Genomic DNA, 24,362 nt, shown 5'->3' with positions numbered 1-24,362 from the left:
GCGTCAGAAACTTGCCTAAGGGATGAACCCAAAGTGCCCCGGGAGGCTTTAAAGCTGCAGAGTATAAGGAAGGTTTAGGAGTGGCAGTACGCAGGACTCACGTAGGCTGGGAGACAGTTTTCGCTCTACCCTACAATCCTGGGACCAACAGGTCTTGAAATCTAGTGACCTGATGGTACAGTTAGAGGCCTCGTCTCTTTCTTTCCAGGAGGATGCAACAGGAGAGGGAGGGGCTCAGCTCAGGCCATTTAAATAAACAATCCATCCATCTATTTATTCATTCAGTAAACACATGCTTAATGAGTGCCTATATGTGTCAGGCACTGTGCTAGGTGCTTGGTGGAGAGCCGTGAGGGAAACAGACAAAAATCTCTGCCTTCTTGGCATTGCCTCATCTTAATAACTACACTGTTGCCCAGCTAACATTTCTATTACAAAGCTGTTACCTCTTCTACCATGGGATAATTAAACAGGTGAAATATGGTTTAAAAAAAACCTTAATAAGAGGAAATGATCACGATCTAATGTGAAATTTTAAAAAGCATGCTAGAAAATTGTATATGTAGTTAAGTTCCACTTATGTTAACATACATGTTTATGGGAAAAGGACAGTAGGGAATGGCCTCTAAATATTAGTAGTGGTGTTGTATTTTCTAAGATGGTTACAGCAAGATCCCCCACCCCCTAGACTCTTCATACAGTATGACTGATTCTCCCTTTGAGAGGGGTGGTCAAAGTTCCTTCTCCCCACCTCCGCCGAGTACAGCCCCTACCTTATTCTCCTGGGCTGCTCCTGTTTGGAATGCAGATGCCATGCTGTGGAGTACATGGAAAAGCCAGGTGTCAGTGATTTGGCCAAAGCCCAGCCCTAGCTGAGGTTTCAGCTATTAGTCAACACAGTTCACCAGACATACAAGGGAGAAAGCCACCTTCTGATTGCAACCACGTGACCCTAGTCATGAATCACCTAGCTTACCTAGCCAACCCTCAGAATCAGTAGATAATAACAACTGTTGTTTAAAGCAACAGAGGTTGGGGGCAATTTGTACACAGCAATAGATAGCCAGAAAAAGTGGTTTATCTGGATTGTGGGATTATGCGTATTAACTTTTTTATATTTTCTGAAAGTTCTACAATGACCCTTTTTTGGTCTATAATCAATTCAAAAAATTATTAAAAATAAAAACCCCAATTTTTTTTCACTTCACTGAAAGAGAAATTAGGCCTGAATTGGAATTGAGGGACTTAAATTAGACTTGGAGAAAAGCTTTGCATGCAGGATTTATTCGATGCTGCAAAGAATTAGTAAGATAATTTCAAATTGGTGTGATGGAAAGAGCAGTAGATTTGGAGTGAGAAAACTTGAAAATCAGTCTCAGTTTTCCCGGTGACCTTGAGCAAGCCCTTGCTCAAATGCAGTTTTCTATTTTGAAAAATGCAGCTGGCTGCTTAAGGAAGATAACATCCAGCAGGGAGGCTGGCCCAGAAAAGGCCTTCTGTGAGTGGTAGGTCATCCTGTCTAATCAGTGCCAGTTACAAGTGGGCATCTGCAAGCTGTGTGGAGGGCTCATCCTTCACTGCCACCAGAGGCTACAGTCCTTATAACGAAAATTGTCTAGAGAAGGACCACAACTCTTAAAAAAAAAATCCAGAAACATTGAGTGGCTTTGCCTGCGGTCCTTGCCTACGACGCCCCGCCGTGGCTGGAGCCTCGGGTTCTGGCCCTTCAGAAGACTCCATCACGTGCGGAGGCTCAGAGAGCCCTGGGATGCGGAGAGAGGAGGCCTGGGAAGCCCCGCCTGGCGGGAAGCAGCGGCCGCGCGTCGCTGGGCAGGTGTCCCGGCAACCCCGGAACGCGCCTCCGCGGGAGGCGCAGGCGGCGGCTGCGGCTTCCCTCTTGCCCTCAGCTCTTCGGTTCCTTGCCTGGCATTCGGCCGTTCAGCTGCTGTTTGGTGCGTTAATGTCGGCTTCATCCCCCTCAGAGGCCCAGGCCTGCCCTAGGGGTAGGGGTGGGAGATCCGGGAGTGGAAAGGAGGGAGCACCGAATGGACAGGGCGAGAACCCAGGGAGCTCCGCGGGCATCCAAACCCAGGAACGCCCTGGCAGAGGGAGGGAAGTTCTGATTGAGGCCAACTCTGCCCTCTTGACTTTCAATGGCCCGTGGAGTTTGTTTGTTTTGATTGGTGCCTTTCTTACAAAGGACTTTTCTTTGTCTCCTGATTGCTTTTAATATTTAAAATCAACACGTGCATAGTGGAGTCCATGGACACTGGAAACGGTCCACCGTGTTGTCATCTCCCTCGTATCCACACAGCGATCTGCAGTACAGAGCTGGAGAAGGTTCAAGAGAAAGACTGGCATGACCACGGTGGAGAGGAGATACAGTTGAGTTGAAGGAATCAGGAGGGCTGGATGGGATTTGGTCGCCATACCCGTCTACTAGAGCAAGGAGGCATTAGCGAACATGTAAAAACAACTACTTCAATTGTAACTTCTGTCTGTATTAACCCAAGGTTTGATAAGGCAGAGAGCAGCATCAAAGCAGAGATTCTCATAAATGACTTCCCTGGATCTCCTAACAGCCCAGAGGTTTATTACAAACAGTAAAGGGGACCAGAGGTTTGACCCGTCCAGTGCTTCAGTCAATAAAACGGTGAAGCTGGGATTTGACACAAGTCTTCCAGCCTCCAAAGCGCTGGCCCTTTTTTCTTTTTCTTTTTTTTCCCCTTTGCTCATATATTAGGTTTGTGGCATTGTTCATTAGATGGGACAGCTGGGTTGGAGATCATGAACACTTTAAGGAAAGGTTTAAATTAACTAATGAATGGCAGCTCTGTGATTGGTTCTTAAGGCTGAGGAGAAGGTTTGGGGGCACATTTGCCTTTAGAGAACAGTGCCCTGGAGCAGAACAGCCACAGTCTCTCAGAAAACCTCCAAGTGAGTACATATAGGTGAGTGGCCTTCGTGCTGCAAAAAGGGATTTTAGAATGTTCCGTCTCTGCCCCATCAAATCTGAGCTTGGTCTCTGGTCTTCTGTACTCCAGATCTGTGATCTCTTCATTCACAAGTGCAGGGAGAGGAGAGAGGTGTCGCTTACCACACTCACCTACACATGGGTGTCCAGTAAAGGATTAGAACCAATAATTGCCCAGTGTGGCTAGTATAGCAAGGAAAAAAGTTTCTGGGATTCTAGCTTTAAGCTCTAGACCTTTATGCCATTTCCAGGTTGACCAGGGGTAAAGAAGGGAGCTGCTGTTTTAAGGGTGGGTAGAGGGGCTTCATGTTTCTGAGGTAGGGGTGCTGGAAAAGCACCAGCCCGTGAGATCCCCAGACTATGTTATCAGAAGATCATGGCTTCCTTTTCTGCTGTGTAGGTGTGTTCACTCAGAAGACCACATCTGAGCTTAGCTTCACATGGGTCCATGGGTTTCAGGAAGGAAGGGGCTCCGTGAACCAGTTGAAGATGAATGGACAAATGGGTGTTTATGCATTTTTCCAGCAGAGAGGGCCCATTGCTTTCATTATTTCTCGGAAGATTCTGTGATCCAGAAAAGGAGTTAAAAACCCTGGTCCTAGATCCTTAGGTCATTTGTTGAGCAGATAAGCAGGGTGAGAAACAGTATTTGGGGAAAGACTATCCACATTAAGCCAGCTTGGCTTGATGTATTATCTTCTCCCTGCCAGACTTGCTATTGTGTAAGTCAGCTGAGATGACGAGTGGAAAAATGCCTTGGTTACATAAGGTGTTATTCCTGCCTAAGGAAATGGAAATAATGATCGTGAATTCCACAGATGGTACCAAAGAAACAGACTTTCTTCTAAACTCTCATTTTTCTCCTGAATTCCTTTCTAGTCATCAGATCCTTCTCTTGGTCCTTTTGGTTGGAACATCTTTTCTGTCTCATAGTATTTTAGCGACTTGTTAGGATTTTCTGTATTACGGCTTACTGGATATTTATTGCATTTGAATAACAGTTATCATGATCAGTGGTGGCCATTTCAAGAAGGACGTTCCTTAGCTTACAGTGCCTCACCCCTGCCTACGGTGCTAGATAGGGAGTTGGGCAGGCTTTGGGAACTGGGCATGAGACGTCATTGACTTGCTTAAAGTAACTCGTTACTCTACACAGTGGGAACATCAGTATCAGAATGAGAGGGTTCAGACTTGCAATTTCTGCCCTCTTCTACCTGAGGTGATGTGGAGGGACAGCTTGAGGCCCTGTGTGGATACCTCCAGGTCATGTTTGGGGCTGAGTTACGTTTAGGAAGATTCGGGAGTCAGCTGGGTCTGGAGAACTTGCCAGTTTAGCAGGGAGACTGCATTCTTCCCTTGCAGGTCAGAAAAGTCTTCCCTGTTACAGTAGCCACAGGCCACTTTGTAGAGTGTTGCCAACATAAAACGTCTTAAGCAAACAAGAAAATAGGCTAAATTTGTAGATGTGATTTCACTGCTTGCTGCTGAGGATTGCTTAATACATATACATTTTGCCTCTCAAATTAAAAAAACAAAAAACCAAAAAAACCTGTGAGAGATCCCCTCTGATACCATCCGTTGCAACCAATTCTTGCTTTGGTGAACTCTCCAGTCCTCTAGCAGAATACAATATACAATGTGAAATATTTTTATGCTACAAAAAGGCAGCCACTGCTAAAACCTATGGGTAAATATTACTGTAAGTAAATGCTATGATAAGTAATTCAGAACTGACATATGAGTATAGACCTAGAGGACATCTCTGCCCTTGATCTGATTTCTTCTCTATATTTGTGGGTGCTTTCTGCACCATTATACTTACATTTCATACCTTCTTCATAAATATATTTCTGGGACTAGACCCCTGGATGAAAAGGGTGCTTCTCAATGGCTTTGGAGGACATAATGGCCTAGCTGTTCTTTGGTAAGGTGGAGATATTTTCACCAGCAATGCACAAGAATGCCACTCCTTTTTGCAAACCGATAACAAATAACAGTATCTTGTTTTAAGTTCAGCTCTCTGATAATTAGGAAGGATGAACTTTTCTTTTTGAAGTATAGTCAGTTTACAATGTTGTGTCAGTTTCTGGTGTACAGCATAATGTTTCAGTCATACATATATATACATATATTTGTTTTCATATTCTTTTTCACCATAAGTTACTACAAGATATAGTTCCCTGTGCTATACAGTAGGAATTTGTTGTTTATCTATTTTACATATAGTAGTTAGTATCTGCAAATCTCAAACTCCCAATTTATCCCTTCCCAGCCCCTTTCCCCCTTGGTAACCATAAGTTTGTTTTCTATGACTGTGAGTCTGTTTCTGTCTTGTAAATAAGCTCATTTGTGTCTTTTTTTAAGATTCCACATATAAGTGATCTCATATGGTATTTTTCTTTCTCTTTCTGGCTTACTTTACTTAGTATGATGATCTCCAGGTCCATCCATGTTGCTTGTATAAATATACCACAACTTCTTTATCCAGCCATCTGTTGATGGACATTTAAGTTGTTTCCATGTCTTGGCTATTGTAAATAGTGCTGCTGTGAACATTGGGGTGTATGTATCTTTTCAAACTAGAGCTTAGGAAGCATAAAGTTTTTTCCCAAATGTATATCGGCTATTTGTGTGTGTGTGTGTGTGTGTGTGTGTAATGAACTATTTAATCCTTTGCCCATTTTTTTTTATCTTGGGTATTTATTTTCATCTTATAAATTTATAAAAACCCATAGTTTATCATGATTATTAACTTTTTCTGATTATGTATATTATAAATTTCCTCCCAGTTTATAGCTTGCTATGGAAGTTATAAATATGTATGCTTTCAAATTTAATGCATCTTTTCTTTTATTTTGCCTGTTTTTGATATCTTTCTTAGAAATAACTTCCCCACTCTAGCATTATATAAACATTTACTTATTACTTTTTCATGTACACCTTTTAATTTTTTTACATTCAAATTCATAATTCATTTGGAATTTATTTTGGGATAAGAGAGATTTAATTTTATTTTCACTCCAAATGGTTAATTAGTTGTTTCAGCAATACTTTTTGAATAAAGCATCCATTTATGGTTCTGAGATAAGATGGTTCCCTCACTATTATCACATAAAAGTTTATTCTGTTTACATTTACATTACATTTCTACTTTGTTCTAATGATTTATCTTTGTCAGTACCATCTTGATTACTGTAACACTCAGTTACATTTTATAAGTTACACTCCATTGCTCTGTAGTCTTGTGCAAGTTACTTGATATTTCTGGTACTCAATTTCTTTATGTGTGAAGTTATTTCTATTTTATTAGTAATTATGACCTCTTTTTCATTTCTTATCCTGTATACTTGTGTTAACGTTTTTTTCTTGAATTTTATCTACATTATTAGTTTTTTCCATGAAACCATAGTTTTGATAATCTTCATTTCATTCATTTCTGCTTTCATTTGATGATTTCTTCTCTTGTCATCTTGAGGGGTTTGTCATTTTTCCCCTTATTTCTTGAATTGAAAGCTTAGGCCATTAATTTTGAAATTCTTCGTTTTGTTCAACACTATAATCGGTCAGTTGTAAGATGGACATTTTTCACAGTTTGTGTCTCTGAAGTTGGATTGGTGTTACGAGTGCTGTGGGCGCAGTAGCCCGTGTGAGGCTGCTGTCCTAAGTAAACTTCGCTGGATGAGCACTGAATAATGTGGAAGGTGTATCCGTGGCTTGGAAGAAAATTCCAGAGGCAAAAGAGGAGCACTCACTTATGAAATGCTCCATCACCTAGATTCTCATTCTTGTTGCACTCAGGTTGATTTAGGTGGAAAATGTGGACATTAGGGGTTGAGTTGAAAAGTGATTCAGTAATCAGACTTGAATGTGAGAGAGGTGTAAGAATGCCTTAGCCAATTTATCTGGCTTATATTTTTCTTCTTTAAATATGCACACGAGAAATATGTGATTAAAGTCGATATCTAAGTAATTCTAAAAGGGTGCTTCAGCACGTATGAAATAAAAATCCTAAGTGATAAAGCATGTGTCAGTTTAATTGGCAGTCTCTTCCTCGTGGTACATAAAATAATAATGTTATTCCAATGGATGGTGTCTTACATTCAGTAAAATACAGTACATGCATTTGAGGTTCTAGTTTCTAATGACTACTTTAGTTGGATCCCACAAGCTTTGATATATAGTATTTATGTCGTTGATCATTAAGTGCCTTGTGATTCCCATTATGTTTTCTTCTACTATATGAAATATTTAGAGGGGTGGTTTGAGCTTCCAAGCTTATGGATGCTCTTTGGCTGTCTTTTAATTATTGGTTTCTGATACTGCATTTCTAGTACTGCATTGTGGACAGAGAGTGTGATCTGGGTTATGTTTGTTGACACTGCATTTGAAACTCCGCATGTGGGGCTGCTGGGGCTCTGTGCTGTCTCTTCACAGCTCTGTTCCCTTCTTGGCCCCTCTGCTGGGCTCCACTCCATCCCAAATGCTCAAACCTCCTTGTACCGAGGGCTTGCTGTGGGGTCCGTGCCATATTCCAGAACAGCTCTCCCCACACTTGTCTGGCTCTGAGGATCACCTGAGGTGCTTCTTAAATGTGCTGATTCCCGGGTCTTCCCCTGTAGGTCTGGGTTGGAGCCCCGGAATCTGCATGTTGAACACACAAGCTCCTGAAGGTGATTCTCATGCCCGCACAAATGTAGGGAATCAGGGACGGGGATAGAATGCAGTGCAGTGTTGGAGCTGGACTGGAAAAGGAGGAAATTCACTGCCAAGCGTGAGCCTGAGAGCTGCTGGGGGAGGGGGATCGCTTCAAAGGGTGGGTTTCCTGGCTTCACTTAGATTCCAGTGTGATAGGTCTATAATGGGATTTAGGAGTCTGAACTTTTAACAGACCTCTCAAGTAACTCTGATGCAACTGTCCTTATATTGTGCCCTGAGGCATCCCAGAATGAGGGTATCGTGGTGGGAGGAGGTAGCTAGCTGGCCCTTAAACTTTATAGAGTCACAGGCAAAGTCCTGTTAAGAATAAAGGGTTTGGGGGGAAAAAAAGGAGTAAAGGGTTTGGTGATAGGGTTAGGACTTGACAAGAATGGAAAAGATATGATTTACCTGCTGTACGAATCTGAGCGGGAGTTGATAAGAAATGAATAGAAAATTGGCTAAGTAGCAGCCACACTGTTAGTTGGTGGGAATTTGCAGCACGTGCCTAGTAGATACCATATACTCGTGAAGCAGGATACTGTGTGGGTGGAACAGCAGTCAGTCTAAAAATGTGCTCCAGAATCAGAGAAGTCTGCCTTTTATTTCTTGGAATTTTCTTATAACCGGAGCTTCTTATCTACGGAGCACCTATGCTCTAGGAAGGTATGCATAAAGAAGTGTAATATCCATTCATCTGACTTTCTTTTAAGTGACTGGACAAGGCACACACCTCTAAACTGACGAGAGAACTGACTGACTTTCAGGAATCAGTCACTGTAGAGCAGAGTGAAGGTAATGGGTTGTGCTTCTCTATTTGACCGTCACTGGTTTTCAGGACTCCCTTACTTGCCATGGTGGGTGTTTGGGAAGTTATACTTCTTTTCCATTTATTCACTCAAACATTTAATGAACATCTATTTTGAGCCATGCACAGCTCTGAGTGCTCCTAAGATGAATAGGGCACAGTCTGGTGGGGAAGATGTGTATAAATGAAGGATGACACTGCCATGGGAGGGGAACCCATTGAAGTTCTGGAGATATTTCTTTGGATTACGGTCACCAGCTATATTCATTAGTCTTTCTTTGAACAAATCCTTTGAGATACTGTATTGAGATGCTCAATACAATGCACAGTGGTGTAGAGTTCGATTCAGATCTTCTCTCTTCCACTTAGTTCAGAGTAGGGGAGCCATGTGGACGGGCTAGCAGTCTGGCACAGAGGTTAGGATTTTGGACTTTAGTGTTAGAAGAACTGTGATCCAATCTGAGCCAACATGTTTATTTTCTATATGATCTTAGTTGTGTAACCTTCTGAGCCTCAGTTTCCTCATCTGTAAAATGGAAGGATAAGTAATACCTACGTCTGCGGGTTGTTATAAGAATTAAATGGGATAAAGTATCTAAGATGGTCTGCAGTACACAATAAATGCTCAAATGTTAAGTTTTTAAAAAAATAAATGAAAAAAATAGGAATTATTTATCATCTGGGAAAAAAGATAAAGTAGAAGGTATTTTTATCAATGTGTTGCAGGTACTAAACAGAATGATTTTCTGGAATCTAAGGGATGCTCTGCCAACCCAACATCCTCTGGCAGAAACGTCAGCCCCTCATCTTCTGTTGAAACAGGTCCAAGTGTCAGTGGGCCTCTCGGCCCCAGGGGAGCATCTGTTTACCTAGTGTAAGTAAGGTCCAGTGAAGAGCTGTAAGCATTGGGATAAATTCTGGGCAGGGAGCCAACAGTCTGAGAGGTGATGTGACATGTTTGTCAAGAGCGTAGATTCTGGAGCTAGACCGGGTTCAAAACTCACTGTGTCACTTGGTACCTGTGTGGACTTGGGCAGTTATGACTTCTCCTCCCTGGGCCTCAGCTTTCTTATCTGCAAAATGGAGATAATACTTCACAGGATTGCTGGGAGGATTAAAAGCATTAATGCATATAAAGTGATTTGAAGGCTCCTGGCGTACAATAAGGGCTTGCTGTTACAACGTTCAAAATCAGGGGAAGTTAAACTATATATTTTGTGGGAATACACACATACACAGGTGGTAAATCTTAAAGAAAAGCAAAGAAATGATTACCATAACAGTCAGACTCAGGATAGTGGTTACTTCTTTAAGAAAGAGACACACAGATGGTTTCTGGCAAGTGGGAGGAAAGGGCTGACTATGTTTTATTTCTCGTCCTGGATGTTGGCTTCGTAATTATTTGTAAAGCTGTATGTTTTATGTACTTTTCTCTGTTTATATTTCCTTTACAGTAAAAAGTTTTGAAAACCTTTTTTAAACAAATTTTTGTTATAATGAAAGTAATTTAAGTTCATTGGTAGAAATTTTGAAAATATAAAAACAGTATTAAAAATAACAATCACAATATCCCATCTCTTAGAGACTTAATGTTAACATTTTATTTTTTTCAAATGCATGAGAAAAAAATCTATTTCTTTCTTATACATATACATTTGTATTTATTTTTCACAATTAAGATCATACGAGCGTTTTTGCAAAATCTACTTTTTCCAACTCTGCACTTACCTATTCTTCTACAATCACCTGTTTATCTGTTTCCATGTCCTTTCCCCCTTGACCCTAAGCTCCTGAGAGCAGGGACTGTTTGGATCCCCAGTCTCCAGAACAGTGCCTGCCACAAAGCATACTTATTAAATGTTTGTTGAGTAAACAAAGTAAGTGGATATTTCTAAAGTTCTTTTGGAAAGTTTCCTTTATCCTTGCAATCTTTTCTACTGAGTTTGTTCAGCAAACATAAATACATAAAAAAATATTTAGGAGAGATATATTTTACCCCAGTGTCAAAATTATCATGTTTTGAACTGGGGTGGGGGTGCTCTGAGTTACTGCATTTCTGCTCTACCCACACACTACAGAAATTCAAAGATACCCTAGATATGTTTATTTAAAACTGGAGATCAAGCTATATAAGACTTGGGAGTTATGGAACTAGGATCCTTTTTTTTTTAATTTTTGATTTTTGGTGAGGGGAGGTCATTAGGTTTGTTTGTTTGTTTATAAAATGGAGGTACTGGGGATTGAACCCAGGACCTCTTACATGCTAGGCATACACTCCACCACTGAGCTCTACTCTCCCCTCTTCTTATGATAAATTTTTTTTTTTAATAGAAGTACTGGGGGTTGAATCCAGCACCTCGTGCATGCAAGGCATGCACTCCACTACTGGGCTATACCCACCTCCCCGGAACTAGGTTTCTTTATGATTTTTAGGCAACATAGTCTGGAGTTAAACTGCATTTTCAGCTCTGCCCCTGTCTGGGTGCGTTTTCTCGCTAACTTCTTTGAGGGCCCATTTCCTTTTCAAATGGAAATGATTATATCAGCCCTACCTGTATCACAGGATTGTTCCTAGGGAGCAAGCAAGACAACCAATATGAAGTTGGTTTGAAACTGTTCAAATATAAGGGCGATGTAATACTATGAAAAAAGATCCTATGACTTTATAACAGATAATTATACCTAAAAACATTGTCCAAGTCTGTCTATCAAATGCAAGGCCGCTTAGACCAGAAGGGACACCCTTTCTGCTGACACTTACAATTGTTTGTTGCAGGCCTTTTTAACTGCCAGGAAGTCTGACGCTAAACATAATGCTTTATTATTATAACCATTTCAGTCTAGGTTTGTTTTTGATTATTTCTTCCTCGTCTCTTTATACTGATTTTCTTTTTTTAATTTCCATTTACTGGTTTTATTGAACTGGTTTTATTTTATTTTATCTTTTTGACTAACGGTTTTACAGAAGTGTAATTCACATACCATGTAATTTACCAGTTGAAATTGTACAACTTAGTGGCTTTTAGTGTATTCATAGAGTTGTGCAACCATCACCACAGTCAAGTTTAGAACCTTTTTATCACCCCCCCTCAAAGAAGCCTATACTCTTTAGCACTCACCCCATCATGTCCCCTATCCCCCCCAGATCCGGACCACCACTAATCTACTTTTTTATCTCTATGGATTTACCTGTTCTGAATATTTCATATAAATGGAGTCACCAATATGTGTCTTTGGTGTTTGGCTTCTTTCATTCAGCCTAATTTTTTCAAGATTCATCTGTGTCGTAACATGTATCATTCTTTTTTTAAAAAAAATTGTGGTAAATGTATATACGACATAACATTTGCATTTTATCCATTTTAAGTGTACAATTCAGTGGCATTAATTACACTCACAATGTTGTGCAACTGTTACTACTATTTTCAAAACATTTTCATCACCCCAAACAGAAACTCTGTACCCATTAAGCAATAATTCTCCCTTCTACCCTCTCCCCAGTTCCTGGTACTCTAATCTACTTTCTGTCTCTAGGAATTTACCTATTCTAGGTAAAGTGGGATCATGCGATATTTGTCCTTTTGTGTTTGGCTTATTTCACTTTCCTTAATGTTTTCAAGGTTCATCCATGTTGTAGAATGTATCAGAACTTCATTCCATTTTATGTCTGAATAATATTCCATTGTAGGTAGATACCACATTTTATATACCCATTCATCTGTCAACAGACATTTGGGTTGTTTCCATCTTTGGCTCTGATGAATAATGCCTCAATGAACATCTTATATGAGTATCTATTTGACTCTGTTTTCAATTCTTTTGGGTTTGTGCCAGGAGTGGAATTTCTGGGTTATATGGTATTTCTATGTTTAACTTTCTGACACCAAACTGCTTTTAAGCATGCACCTTTGAATATGTTTCAGTCCCCTCAGATTATGAATAAATAAATATTATACTCATGGACTTTTACCAAGGAGCAATCTTAGTCCTCATCCGTGAGGCCAATTCTAGTGTAAGGTCTATAAGATCAGGTTCTAACTGCCGATTTAAGCGCACAGAAGAAGCTAATCCTTCTGCCTCCTCTCCAGCCCTGCTGCAGATTTGGATCTGCTCTCCTCCTCCTCCTCACATACTGATCACTCCTCTGAAACCTCATTGCCTGAAGTCCCAAAGGATAAATATCCCCAGGAATTCAGCCTGCTTAAGCTGCAGACAAGTGAGTACGTCATAGATCCTCCTCCACCCGCCTCTACACCCAGGGTCTTTCAAGAAGTCTGCCATACTGTTGGGTACCATTCACTGAGGTGCCAGGCATTCAACACACTTCGTCTCTAGTTCTCACAACACCTCTGCTGGGGAGCTATAGTCATGTGTTTTTCAAAAATAATGCCTTTATATAAATGCCTTTATATAAAAACCATAAAACTACTGTAGCAAAGTATTAAAATAATAAAGAAATATTTAGAGTATAAAAACCTCTTCCCCAATATTCTCCAATAATCTTTCCATTCACCCCATAGCTCTGAAGAGTTTGATATATATTCTTACAGAATTTTGAAACGTGTATGTATGTATATATGAATTTATAGATTGTAGTATGCCACCATATTTTCACTAGTAGAAAATAGTATACACATTATTTTCTGCTCAAAGTAAACAGATCATGGACCTCTTTCTGTGTCCATACATGTAGATTTACGTGGCTAATATAGACCTACCCATTTTACAGAGAGGAAACTGAGGCTTGGAGAGATTCAGTCACCGATACAAGTACACGTAGCTAGAAAGTGGAGGGATGGGATTAGTACCCAAACTTGCCTGCCTCCAAAGCCTGTGTTCCTTCTTAACCATCAAAGAGCCCAAGAGTTTCTCAAGCAACTCTAGAGCTGTTAGGGGATCTTTTATTGTGAGGAAACAGAGACACTGAGAGGTCTAGTAACTAGCCTAAGATCTCACAGCAGGCTTTCTGGTTGGCCGTAATCGCATGCACACATTTCCCCGTGTCACTGTAGTCCGTCCACTTATGTGCCATTGTTGCTGCCAACAACATGTACCATCTGGTTAAGATGCCATGGTTGTCCCAGCGCCTCCCTAGTTGATGGGCAGTCTGTTCTTCCTACACACTTGTTAGAGTAAAGGTTGGATCATAGTGCTTATAGAACTATCTCTGAGAGGGTGAGGGTATATCTCAGTGGTAGAGCACATGCTCAGCATGTATGAGGTCCTGGGTTCAATCCCCAGTACCTCTGTTAAAAAAAAAAATACTATCTCTGAGCTTCCTAACTCTACATCACTTCCAACCATAAAATTGGCTTCATTTTTGCAGGGAAGGATAAAAGGGGGGTGGGGAAAGAGCCCTCTTAGATAGCTTTCTCTGTACTTCCCTTCCTTTGTGCCCTGTCCCACAGAGGCTGACAATACCTCTGATGTAGAACCAGGGAATTATACACACTGATGAAGGTGGTACAGCCAGATAGTGCTGGGGGAGGGGGCGGCTTTCACAACTTTTTGTCCTCCAACTACATCGTGAGGCTGGGAACATTGTTGATGGGAGGATCTCTGATGTCCTGCAGAAGATGGACAGCGTCCTGAGTGGACATTTTACCCGAGGTTTAGCAGCAACCTCCACACCTACCATGTTGGAAAGCAGTGCTTCTTTAATGGAGTCTTCCTTGGCAACCGGAGATCTCTATCAGAGAGGACAGTGGAAAAGTGCTTTGGAAGGAAGAAATACGGTAATGTTTTCCTCCCGGACCTTAACTGTGCAATGCCTGAAAATACTTGTGAGTCGTGATTCTGCAGGCCCAGCATCCCGTGGCTGGGGGCAGCCCTGCCAGGTTACCGTGTCACCCTAAGGCAGCCAGGAAGATAGGAAAGTGAAGGGGATGGTTGGCAGGCTGCACTTTTTGGCAAAGAACTCACACCATATGCTGATCCACATTTATGTTTTTCTCTGAATTTCATAAAATGCTAATGTGACATTCAAGTCATCAGATAAGTTCTCTCAGATGCTTATTAATAGAAACCTTCATTGAAGCCCGAAGAAAATAATTTACGTTTCAGTTAGATGCTGCCTGTCACATGCATTTAAATCATACTTTAGATTCTTCTCAAGGAAAACATCCGTAAACCTTAGCCTGAAGTGCATGTTGTTATTTCATAGCTTACTTAATTGAGATGAGAAGATGTATATCTTCAGTTTGTAAATTGTTGAGTTCTTTGTCCCAACCTACCCATCATAGATTTATTGAAAGACCCTAAAGAGTTGCTGAGTATCAAGGGACCATTTAGGGCACGCTCTTCCAGAGAAATACCTGTGTAGGAGTCAGCCATTGCTTCAGGGAAGAATAAGATTGCTGTAGCAAGAATGCAAACAGAAAGAAACAGGAAGTTCTCATTTTTGAGCTTTTGGTTAGACTTTGAAGCTCATAGCAGATACAGATAGTTCTGGAAACCAAGGCTTCTTTTTTTTTTAATCCAAAGTTGGTTCCTTTTTATTGACAAGTATTTTCCATGGTATGGATACACATTTTGTTTAACCAGACCTGCTGTAAAACATTATTATTGCTTCTGTATTTTTAGTTATTACAAATAACGCTTTTATAAACAATCATGTACAAGTTTTCATTTCTCTGGGATAAATGCCCAGGAATACAATTGCTCCCAAATGCTGGAGAGGATGTAGATAACTGGATCTTTTATACATTATTGGAAGGCTTTTGTTTGGCTAGAGGAGACACCAAAAGCCATGCTAGAGGAGATGGGAAAGCAGTCACTGATATGGGGAATTTGAGGAGCCCTGCATCCTGCCTGACTCCTGAGATCAAAATCTAGCAGTGGTCAGAAGTGCATCTAGCTGGGGCTTCCGCCTCACAGTGTAGCTGGGGGTAGACCTTGAGCTTCAAATTGAAGTGGCTTCTGGCCTGACCCGGAGCAGGAAAGTAATAATAGCTGTGGAGGTTTGGGCAGAAAGCCAGCCTCAGGGTCTCACCAGGAGAGGTGGAAGAATAGGAGCGTTTCTGTGCCTTGTAAAGACTGTGGCCATTAGGACCGAGAGCAAGAGAGAGCAAGCCGGGAGAGCTGGGCTTACAACTGGCATGCCGGGGGCCACGGTGTGACGCATAGTAAACCATCAGGCAAGAGACCATCTAAGAACAGATTTATGCTTCACCTGGTGCATTGGAGAGGAGGATGACTTCCAGAGGATTGGACTCGATGATGCATTTTAGTGGACCATAGAAATAGATGCCACGTCTCAGAAAGTAGCAGCTACCAGTGTGGTTTGCAGACAGTGAGCCAGGACCCAAAGCCCTCCACTAAAGCTTTGATGTCATGTAAGCCTGCTGTGCACACCCCTACTTCCCACTCCTTACTGGGGTACAGCCATAGGGTAGAACAGGAAGGATTTACTTAACTGGTTTAAATCTGAAATAATTGAGAAAAATCAAGAAGGGACCAAGTTTAGCTGTATATTACTTAGGCATGCTCTTGGCCACAAGTAAGAGAAAAATCAAATTATCAGAGGCTTAGATCATAAGATATTTATCATGTAATGAACAAGAAGCTTTGGAATCTTGGTGACCTATATGGTCTGGTTGCCGAATGATGTCATCAAAGATACAGGCTCATTTTGTTTTTTTGTGTTATTATTCTGAGTGTTGGTTTTTTTTTTTTTTTGTCTTCATGCTTGTCACCTTATGTTCACAAGAGAACTGTTGCAGTCCCAAGGATCATGTTTTTATTCAAGACATGAAAAAGGAAAATCTCTTGTTGCCTTCCCCTTTTAGAAGGAAGGAAAAGTTTTCCCATATGGTCCTTGGGAGACTTCCTCCCATTCATGTCTCACTGGCCAGAACTGGGCCAACTATAAGTATATATCAAAAGTAAATGAGGAGGTGGGTATAGCTCAAGTGGTAGAGCACATGCTTAACATGCACAAGGTCCTGGGTAAATCCCTGGTACCTCCATTAAAAAAAAAAAAGAAAAAAGACTTAAGAACTGGTTGTGACCCTCCAGCACTTTCTCTTTCTCTTGCTACGGCAGCCTTAACCTCAACATGAAACCTCATGTTGAGATGGAGAAGTCATAAGGCGAAAAAGGAAAAAGATCCTTTAGTCGCGGCTTGGAAGGGAGCTACCCTTGAGAGCTGCTGAATCCACAGTGAACTTTGCAAGAGAAAGAAGTAAACACCAATGATTGAGCTGCTGAGATTTCAGGGATTATTTGTTACTGCAGAAGCCATCCTATTCTGACTGATCCAATATGCTGTACCATAGGAGGCCTATACAAGAGAAAAATTATATTTTCAGATCTGTTTCCCTACAACCTATGACCATAGACCATTTTGTTCTTCCTTCTATGGCAACAAATTAGGCCTTAAGGGATCTCCACCAGTGGCTTGATCATAGCTGATGGCTTAGAGTCAACCATTTTTGATTGACCTTTTTCTATAATAAATGTGTTGAATTCCAGTTCAAAATGGCAGCTGACTGGTGGTCCCTGATGCTGCCTCTCCATCTTGTCCAAGAAAGAATGAGGAGAGAGAGAATTTGTGTCCAGTGTCAAGCTTAGCAGTATCAAGTGTTGCGGTGAGATCAAGGAAGAGAAGAAATAAAAAAAAGAATCATCACATTTGATGCTTAAAGAAGCCATTGAACAACATCACCTAGGAAGCAATTACACCAAAACAAATCAAGCCTACAGAGCCAAACATCAATTTACAGGAAATACCTAGGACAGAGGAACCCATTAAATGGTACCAAGGGGTGAAATCAGCAGAATCTCAACTGTGGCAAACTCTACAGAACAAATGACCTAGTTTCTTCATCAAATAAGTTGCAAGGAAAAAAGGGAGGGAGGACCTATATATTCAAAGAGACTTAAGACACATCAACTGATTGCTATGTGGATCTTATTTGGATCCTGATTTGAACAAACTATAAACATTTTTAAATTGTGGCATTCATGAGACAACTGGATATTTGAACACTGATTGAATATTTGATGAGATAAAGGAATTTTTTTTAAGATATGAGAAAGGTATTATGGTCATGTTGATAAAAATAATCCTTATCGATCAGAGGCACATACTGGTATATTCACAGTTGAAATTATATGAGGTCTGAAACTTGCTTTAAAATGTTCCCTGAGGGCAGAGGAGGGTAAAGATGAAACAAGATTAGTCATGTGTTGACAGTTGAAGTTAAGTGATGGGAACATCATGTTACATTACGCTTTTCTCCCAAACTTGGCACATGTTTGAAAACGTCCCTAATAAAAAGTTTTTGTTTGTAAGAAAGGTAGAGTTGGGGTTACCAGTGGAATAGGGAGAAGAAAAGAAAAGATGCTGTATTCAGGGAGAGGCCTTTTGGAGGCTTCAAGTATAAAGAAAATATTCTATTTCTTAAATGGAGTGAGAAGCACCCAAGTGCTTGTGATATTTTATTCTATATATTCAATAAATACTTCATAAACATACCTTTGCATTTACTCAGTATTTATGAAAACAAGAAAAAGGAAGGAAGGATAAAAAAACACAAAATTGAGGATAATGTTTACTTTTGAGTTAGGAGGGAAGTGATGGGTGAGGGTTGGGATTTAGATCATCATAATAATCTCATTTACTTTTTGAAAATATTTTATTTATTATTGTATTACTTAATTATTTCATTTTGGCAGGGAAGGTATTTAGGTTTATATATTTTTAGAGGAGATTGCTTTATAGGAGTCAAGGATTCAGTGTGCACTAATGCTCAGGAGTGAAAAGATTTCAACATTGCAGATACCTCTGATTCACTTTTCATTTTAAACCAAAACATCCCATCCAGACGTAAGCTGTTCTTCTTTCCCAGGTTGAGGTAATCATAACAACACCTTTATAAAAATGTCTCAAACACAGGCTCACACTTTTATCTTCATCTCCTCAAAATGAGACAATCACAAACAGAACATTAAGACACCTATATGTACCTCGTAATAAAACACTAAATTATCCTATTTCCATTGTCATGTTGATACTTACAGCAAATCTGTTGCTCATCTTCAGCCCTTCTTATGATTTTGTTTTTAAACATCATTCACAGATATTGATCCCAGGAATGGAATCCCAAAGTTAACTCCAGGAGATAATCCATACATGTACCCAGAACGGAGTAAAGGCTTCCACAAAGCAGGATCAACTCTCCCACCGGTGAATTTTTCAGTGTAAGTGTATGTTAATAGTTAAGTTATTTACTTAACTTTAAAGGAACTGTACTTTTCTCTACTACATATAAATTATATTTTGCAAGGGGTAAATCTCAACAAGACATAGATGGTGACAATTCCTAAAAAAGTCCATATCTAGTTCCTTAGTGAATGCACACATGTTTATGTGTAATTGAAACCATACACAGGATGTTCAGTTTTCATACTGAATCAGATTGTTGGTTAGTGGCTACTGTTTGAGTTGACTTACTTTGGAAGCATTGAGGAGAAATTAAAAAGAAAAATAGTTGATGTGGTACCTTAGAAACATTATTTAAAAATGAATCATGTTCTGAACAAAACAAAAACACTAATTTGAAAGATACATGCACCCTAGTGTTTGCAGCAGCATTATTTACAATAGCCAATATATGGAAACAACTTAAGTGTCCATCAACAGATGAATGGATAAGGAAGATGTGATACATGTATACGATGGTATACTACTCAGCTGTAAGAGAGAGTGAAATTTTGCCATTTGCAACAACTTGGATGAACTTGGAGGGTACTATGCTTAGTGAAAAAGTCAGACAAAGACAAAGACTGTATGATATCACTTACAATGGAATCTGAAAAATAAAACAAACCAGTAACTATAACAAAAAGGAACAGACTCACAGATATATAGAGAACAAACTAGTAGTCACAGTGGGGAGAGGGAAAAGGGAGGAGCAAGATAAGGGTAGGGGATTAAGAGATACAAACTACTATGTATAAAATAAATAAGCTACAAGGATGTATTGTACAGCACAGGGAATATAATCAGTATTTTATAATAACTATAAATGGAATATAACCTTGAAAAATTATCAATCATTATGTTGTACATCTGAAACATATAATATTGTAAATCAACTATACCGTGATAAAAATTAATCATGTTTGATTTAATAATCTTTACAAAAAATGGTAAAAGATAATAAGAATTATCATCCTTAACGGGTTTGAAGCCCATACGTGACAATTAAAACCAGGAGATAAGACAATTTATTGAACACACAATGTAATGACCTCTTTGCCACAGAAGCCATACCAGTTTTATGGTTGCCTTTTCTGTTTTTCAGAGTGCCTTATGAAAAGAAGTTTGATACATTTATTCCACTTGAGCCTCTTCCACAAGTTCCCAAGTGAGTTCTCTCACCATGTTTTATATTCTCCTATCTTTATTAAAATATCAATCATTATTTTTCTCCTATGGAGTAGGTCATAGACTCCTAACACATATGTACCTTTTGAGTCCCCACAGGTGGGTGGGACTAGCTGTAGAGAGGAGTTTTGGTGAGACACTCTAAGGGCAAGTGCCTGTGGAGTCTGGCAGCTGGGCTACTCACGTCTTAACAGATGTGATTGGCCGACTATCCGACGCCCTGTGCTGTGCTAGGTGTGCACTATGATGGGTTTTATATGCAGTGAAAAGTCAGGGCTCCTGTTTTCTAAAACGTAAGAGTTTGTTGGAAAAGAAAGACATATACTTAAATGAGTGCAGGCAGGAATGGTGGTTAGAGTTTGACGAGGCAGAGCGCAAGCCATTGGAGTATTCCTGTATTTGAGGGAGGTACCATGCCTCTGATCTTACATTTTAGCTCAGCTCCATTCTGAACCTTATAAATTTTGATATGTAGGTTATCTTTATTTTTTAAAGAATTCTGCACTTTGTGTTGGTGTTTTCCTTTTGACTAAAGAATTACTTGATAGAAAGATTTTGAATTTCCAGGAGAGCTTTTTGGTTTTTATTTTGTAATTTGTTTTTACTTTTGTCACCTTGCCATCAGAAAATATTGTTTTTATTATTTTTACTTTATGGAACTTATCAAAGTTTTCCTTGTGATCTAATATGCATTTAATTTGGGGACTCTCTCCACATGCGTTTGAAAGTGCATTCTATTTCATCAGGATGCAAAGTTAGATGCATACCCAGAAGATTTATCTAATTGATTATTCTGTTTAGCCCTTGTGTTTCCTTACTCATATTTATCTATTAGCTTTGTCCACTTGGATTAAGAGTTGGTGTGTCAAAATGCTCAAATATTACTGTGTTTATTGTTAATGGTTATGTTTTGTAATATAAAATATTTTTAAATTAAAAATATAAATTTTATTTTATAAAAAATATATAAATATTTTATATTATAAAATATAACCATTTACAATAGTAGCAATTAACAAAATTGTTAATTGTAGTCATTAGCATATAAAAACATCTTTCTTTTTCTCATTTCATTCTTTTTGCCCTATATCATACCTTGCCAGATATTAAGGTTACAACTCTTACTTCGTTTTGTTTGCATTTAATTAATATGCTTTTGCCCATTCTTAGACTCTAAGATCACTTTATTTTAGGTCTGTCTCTCAGACATAGAATTGGATTTTCCTTTGTGAGCCAATTTGAAATTTTTTCTTTAATAGGTGAATTAAGGACATTTGCATTTATTGACCTGACAGATTTGATTTCAATTCTATTATAGTAGTTTCTGTTACATGTATTATGTGTATTGTATTATATTTACCCTGAGTATTTCACTGTTTTTTAATTATTTCAATTAAAGTTAAAAATTACTTCTTTCAATGTTTAGAAATGCGTGTGTTTTTATTCTTCTGGTTCTTCATGCTAATATCTTTCCATATTGCCCTTTGTCCTGCTTTTCTTACTTGGGCTTCTACTACTGGGTTGCCAGCTTTAAATTATAACCTGGACTCCCACCTATCACTATGTGTGGTAATCCTCCTCTTCCTTCTTACAGGCACTTCCCTACCTCCAGCAGGTTTATCAGAGTATTTTCCTAATCATGGTGCATTTCCCCCTAAAAATATGAAAATTCTAGCTGCCAAAAGATGAGAACATTTGTCATCTTCCTGCTCTGACTCATCCAAGGAGCCACACTTCCTGGTACCTCTTGGAACACATACAGTGCAGCCTAGCATATGCCCTTTCAAATCTCAACAGACTTGGGAGGATGCTGGTGTCTGCATTAGCTGAGGTCCTGGCAGAAAGCTGAAGGCATACTCAGCTGGGATTCTGAACTGTTTCCTAATGTGTGGGCAGGTTGAGAGAACTCAGGTGGGAGGGCGAAGCACCCAGGGGCCCCTGACAGTGAGATTCTCTTACTACTCCTCGGTCTAAACAGCAGGAAGGGGCTCATGGTTCACAGGGCAGTGGGAGACAGAGAAGGGCTGTTCACAAGGAGTCGTGGCAGGGGAGCATGCAGCCGCTCCAGAACTGGGCTACCTGGGGAGACAGGGAGGGAATCGAGGAGCCTGATGAGACACACCCCAACCTCTGTCTTTCCATCTTCTGATCTCCTGTTGCCTCCCATTAGCCAAGCCCGGCTCAAAAGTGGAGCCAGGGAGGAGTCAAAGTGGTTCAGCACGGGGTCAGCTTCCTGGGCAGAGTTTGTGGGGGAGGGCAAATGGTGACAACTAACACGGTGTTTTCTTTTGACACTTGTCTCCAAAATTGGAGACCTTCTTACTTTTAGAGGATGTACTGTCTTGTCTGCTGAAGGTGTTTGTAGCATTTGCATGGGAGACCAACTCAAACTCAGGGTGGTGTTTTCTTCCCACAGCTTGCCTTTCTGGGTGAAGGAGAAGGCCAACAAGCTGAAGAATGAGATACAGGAAGTCGAGGAACTTGACAATTGGCAGCCAGCGGTCCCCTTGCTACAGAGTTTGCTACCTGCTGGTGGGTTAAAGAACCTTCAAAGAATAGTATAAAAGCCTGGAGGCGAGCCCGGAAGAGCAGGATTTTGAGAGGCTTCGCAGTGGAGAGGAGAGAGGCAGTGCCTCTCTGGGAGTGGATGGTGTCCTTTGCCCCGAGGTGGCCCCTGGGCAGATGATGTCATGGCCATGGCCATGTCACCATCGAGTGTGTGGTTGAGAACTGTTGGTCTGGTCATGGAGCACAACCATTAACTCTGTGCCTCTATCCACAGGTTCTTTGGACTTTCAGAAACAATCCTGAGCAGAAACAAGTCCAGAAAGTATGCACTGACTGTCCTCTGAGAGCCTCTTCCCAGTGATTGCTTCTGTCAGTGTAACTGTTCAAAATCCAGTGTTGGACTGGGATGCAGAATCACCTGTGTTTTGCCCTTTTATAACTTTATATTTTGAAAACTTTCAAACTTACAGAAAATTTGTGAGAGTTGTACAACTAACAAATACCTACATGTTCTTCACCTAGAGTCTACATTTGTTAACGTTTGTCCAAAATTGTACACATTCTCTCTTTTTCTCATATTATTACTATTATTATTTTGCTCAGTTATCAGAATAAGTGGCAGGCATCCTAATACACCTATACATTTCAGTATGTATCTCCTAAGGCTAAGGGTAATCTCTAACAGTCACAATACAAATATCAAATTCAGGGAATTTAATGTAGATATGATACTACTCAAATATGATCCACATTCAGTTTTTTTCAGTTAAATTTAGCTTTCTAAGGATGCCCTCGAATCAGTGATAAAATGCAGACATTATGTGAGCTTTCATTAATTTTGATAAAACTATTCTCATTTTATTCATCTTTTTTGAGATTTTTATCTACAGTTCACTAGGTACTAGTCAGAAAAATGTGCAGGCTGGATCTCCACCAGGTAATTAATCCTACTGCTTCATCCCCCACTTCAGCATTGTTTGTCTACACAGTCACACAGGAGAAGAGCTCAGTGAGCCCCAGTCATGAGTCTTGGGGCCTCTCATCAATCAGGCAAGAAGCAGACATTTAGAGGAAAAACTGGGAATGAAAGCCAACCCTAAACAGTCAGGCTGTGACTCTCAGCATTTTCATAGTCCATTTCCTTGTCCACTAAGGAGACCCCCCACCCTTCCCGGTTGGCTAATGAGAGCTGCAGATCTGTTCTCCCCCAAACCTTCAAGTGGAAAGAGAGAATTGGGGACTATGCTGAGACTCATAGTACCCAAAGTGTGAGACATGATTTCTTTTCCCCGTCAAAGCGTTCTCTCCAGATGCAGCCACAGTGAATGAGGCAGGCTTAGAACACAGTACATGTGTGCTTTCTTCATACGTTGCCTTAGACCAACGAGCAGAGAACATGCCGGCTGCCATCAGCAGCTGTGCCCAACCACTCCTTGGGGTGGCATCAGCCTACCCCTGTGCTCGTGCTCTTGCCCCTGGGACGCAAGGCCCACCCCTACCCCCAACAAAACCCGGAAGAGAGAAGAAAACCAAATAATTGAAAAAAGGAAAAAAAGTTGCCAGCAGGTTTTCTCTAATACATCAACTTACGAAAAAAAATTTTTTGTATGCTTCTATTACTTAAAATATAACAAAATCCACCTGTGTGGGTGAATAATGGGGAACACGATATAGACACAAAAGAAGCTTTTGCAGGGATTTCTGGGTGGGATTATCTAGGTGGAACAGGAAACTGCTCTCAGAAGGTACTCATGTTTTGGAGGGAAGGAGTCCTACACAGTAAAGGTACTAAGAAAAGCAACCAAAATATAGTTTCAGAAGATGTGTTGCTAGCAGTCTCCAGATTTCACGGACATCTATGTAAGTCCTATATGCTGCTCAAAACCAGAGTAGTGATGATTAATAATAAAAAAAAACTATTAAATGACTGAATTTCTGGAGTTGCAGGCCACTTTCCATCCCCTGGAAGTCAGGGCAGTTTTCAC

At 40.2% G+C, this 24,362-nt stretch overlaps 1 protein-coding gene across 1 annotated transcript; it reads left to right on the top strand.

Annotated features, from left to right (window-relative positions):
* Positions 1-1,637: 1,637 nt before the first annotated feature.
* Positions 1,638-22,900, top strand: SPATS1 (spermatogenesis associated serine rich 1). Its single transcript, XM_072944895.1, is given in 10 exon segments — positions 1,638-1,952; positions 2,255-2,342; positions 2,344-2,384; positions 9,204-9,351; positions 12,566-12,693; positions 14,051-14,212; positions 18,560-18,680; positions 19,787-19,849; positions 22,286-22,401; positions 22,652-22,900. Coding segments are annotated over 10 exon segments (1,080 nt in total). The 5' UTR covers positions 1,638-1,768; the 3' UTR covers positions 22,681-22,900.
* Positions 22,901-24,362: the final 1,462 nt, after the last annotated feature.

Source organism: Vicugna pacos, chromosome 20, assembly GCF_048564905.1.
Source record: "Vicugna pacos chromosome 20, VicPac4, whole genome shotgun sequence".
Taxonomy (NCBI): domain Eukaryota; kingdom Metazoa; phylum Chordata; class Mammalia; order Artiodactyla; family Camelidae; genus Vicugna; species Vicugna pacos.
This window is presented reverse-complemented; position numbering and strand designations above follow the sequence as displayed.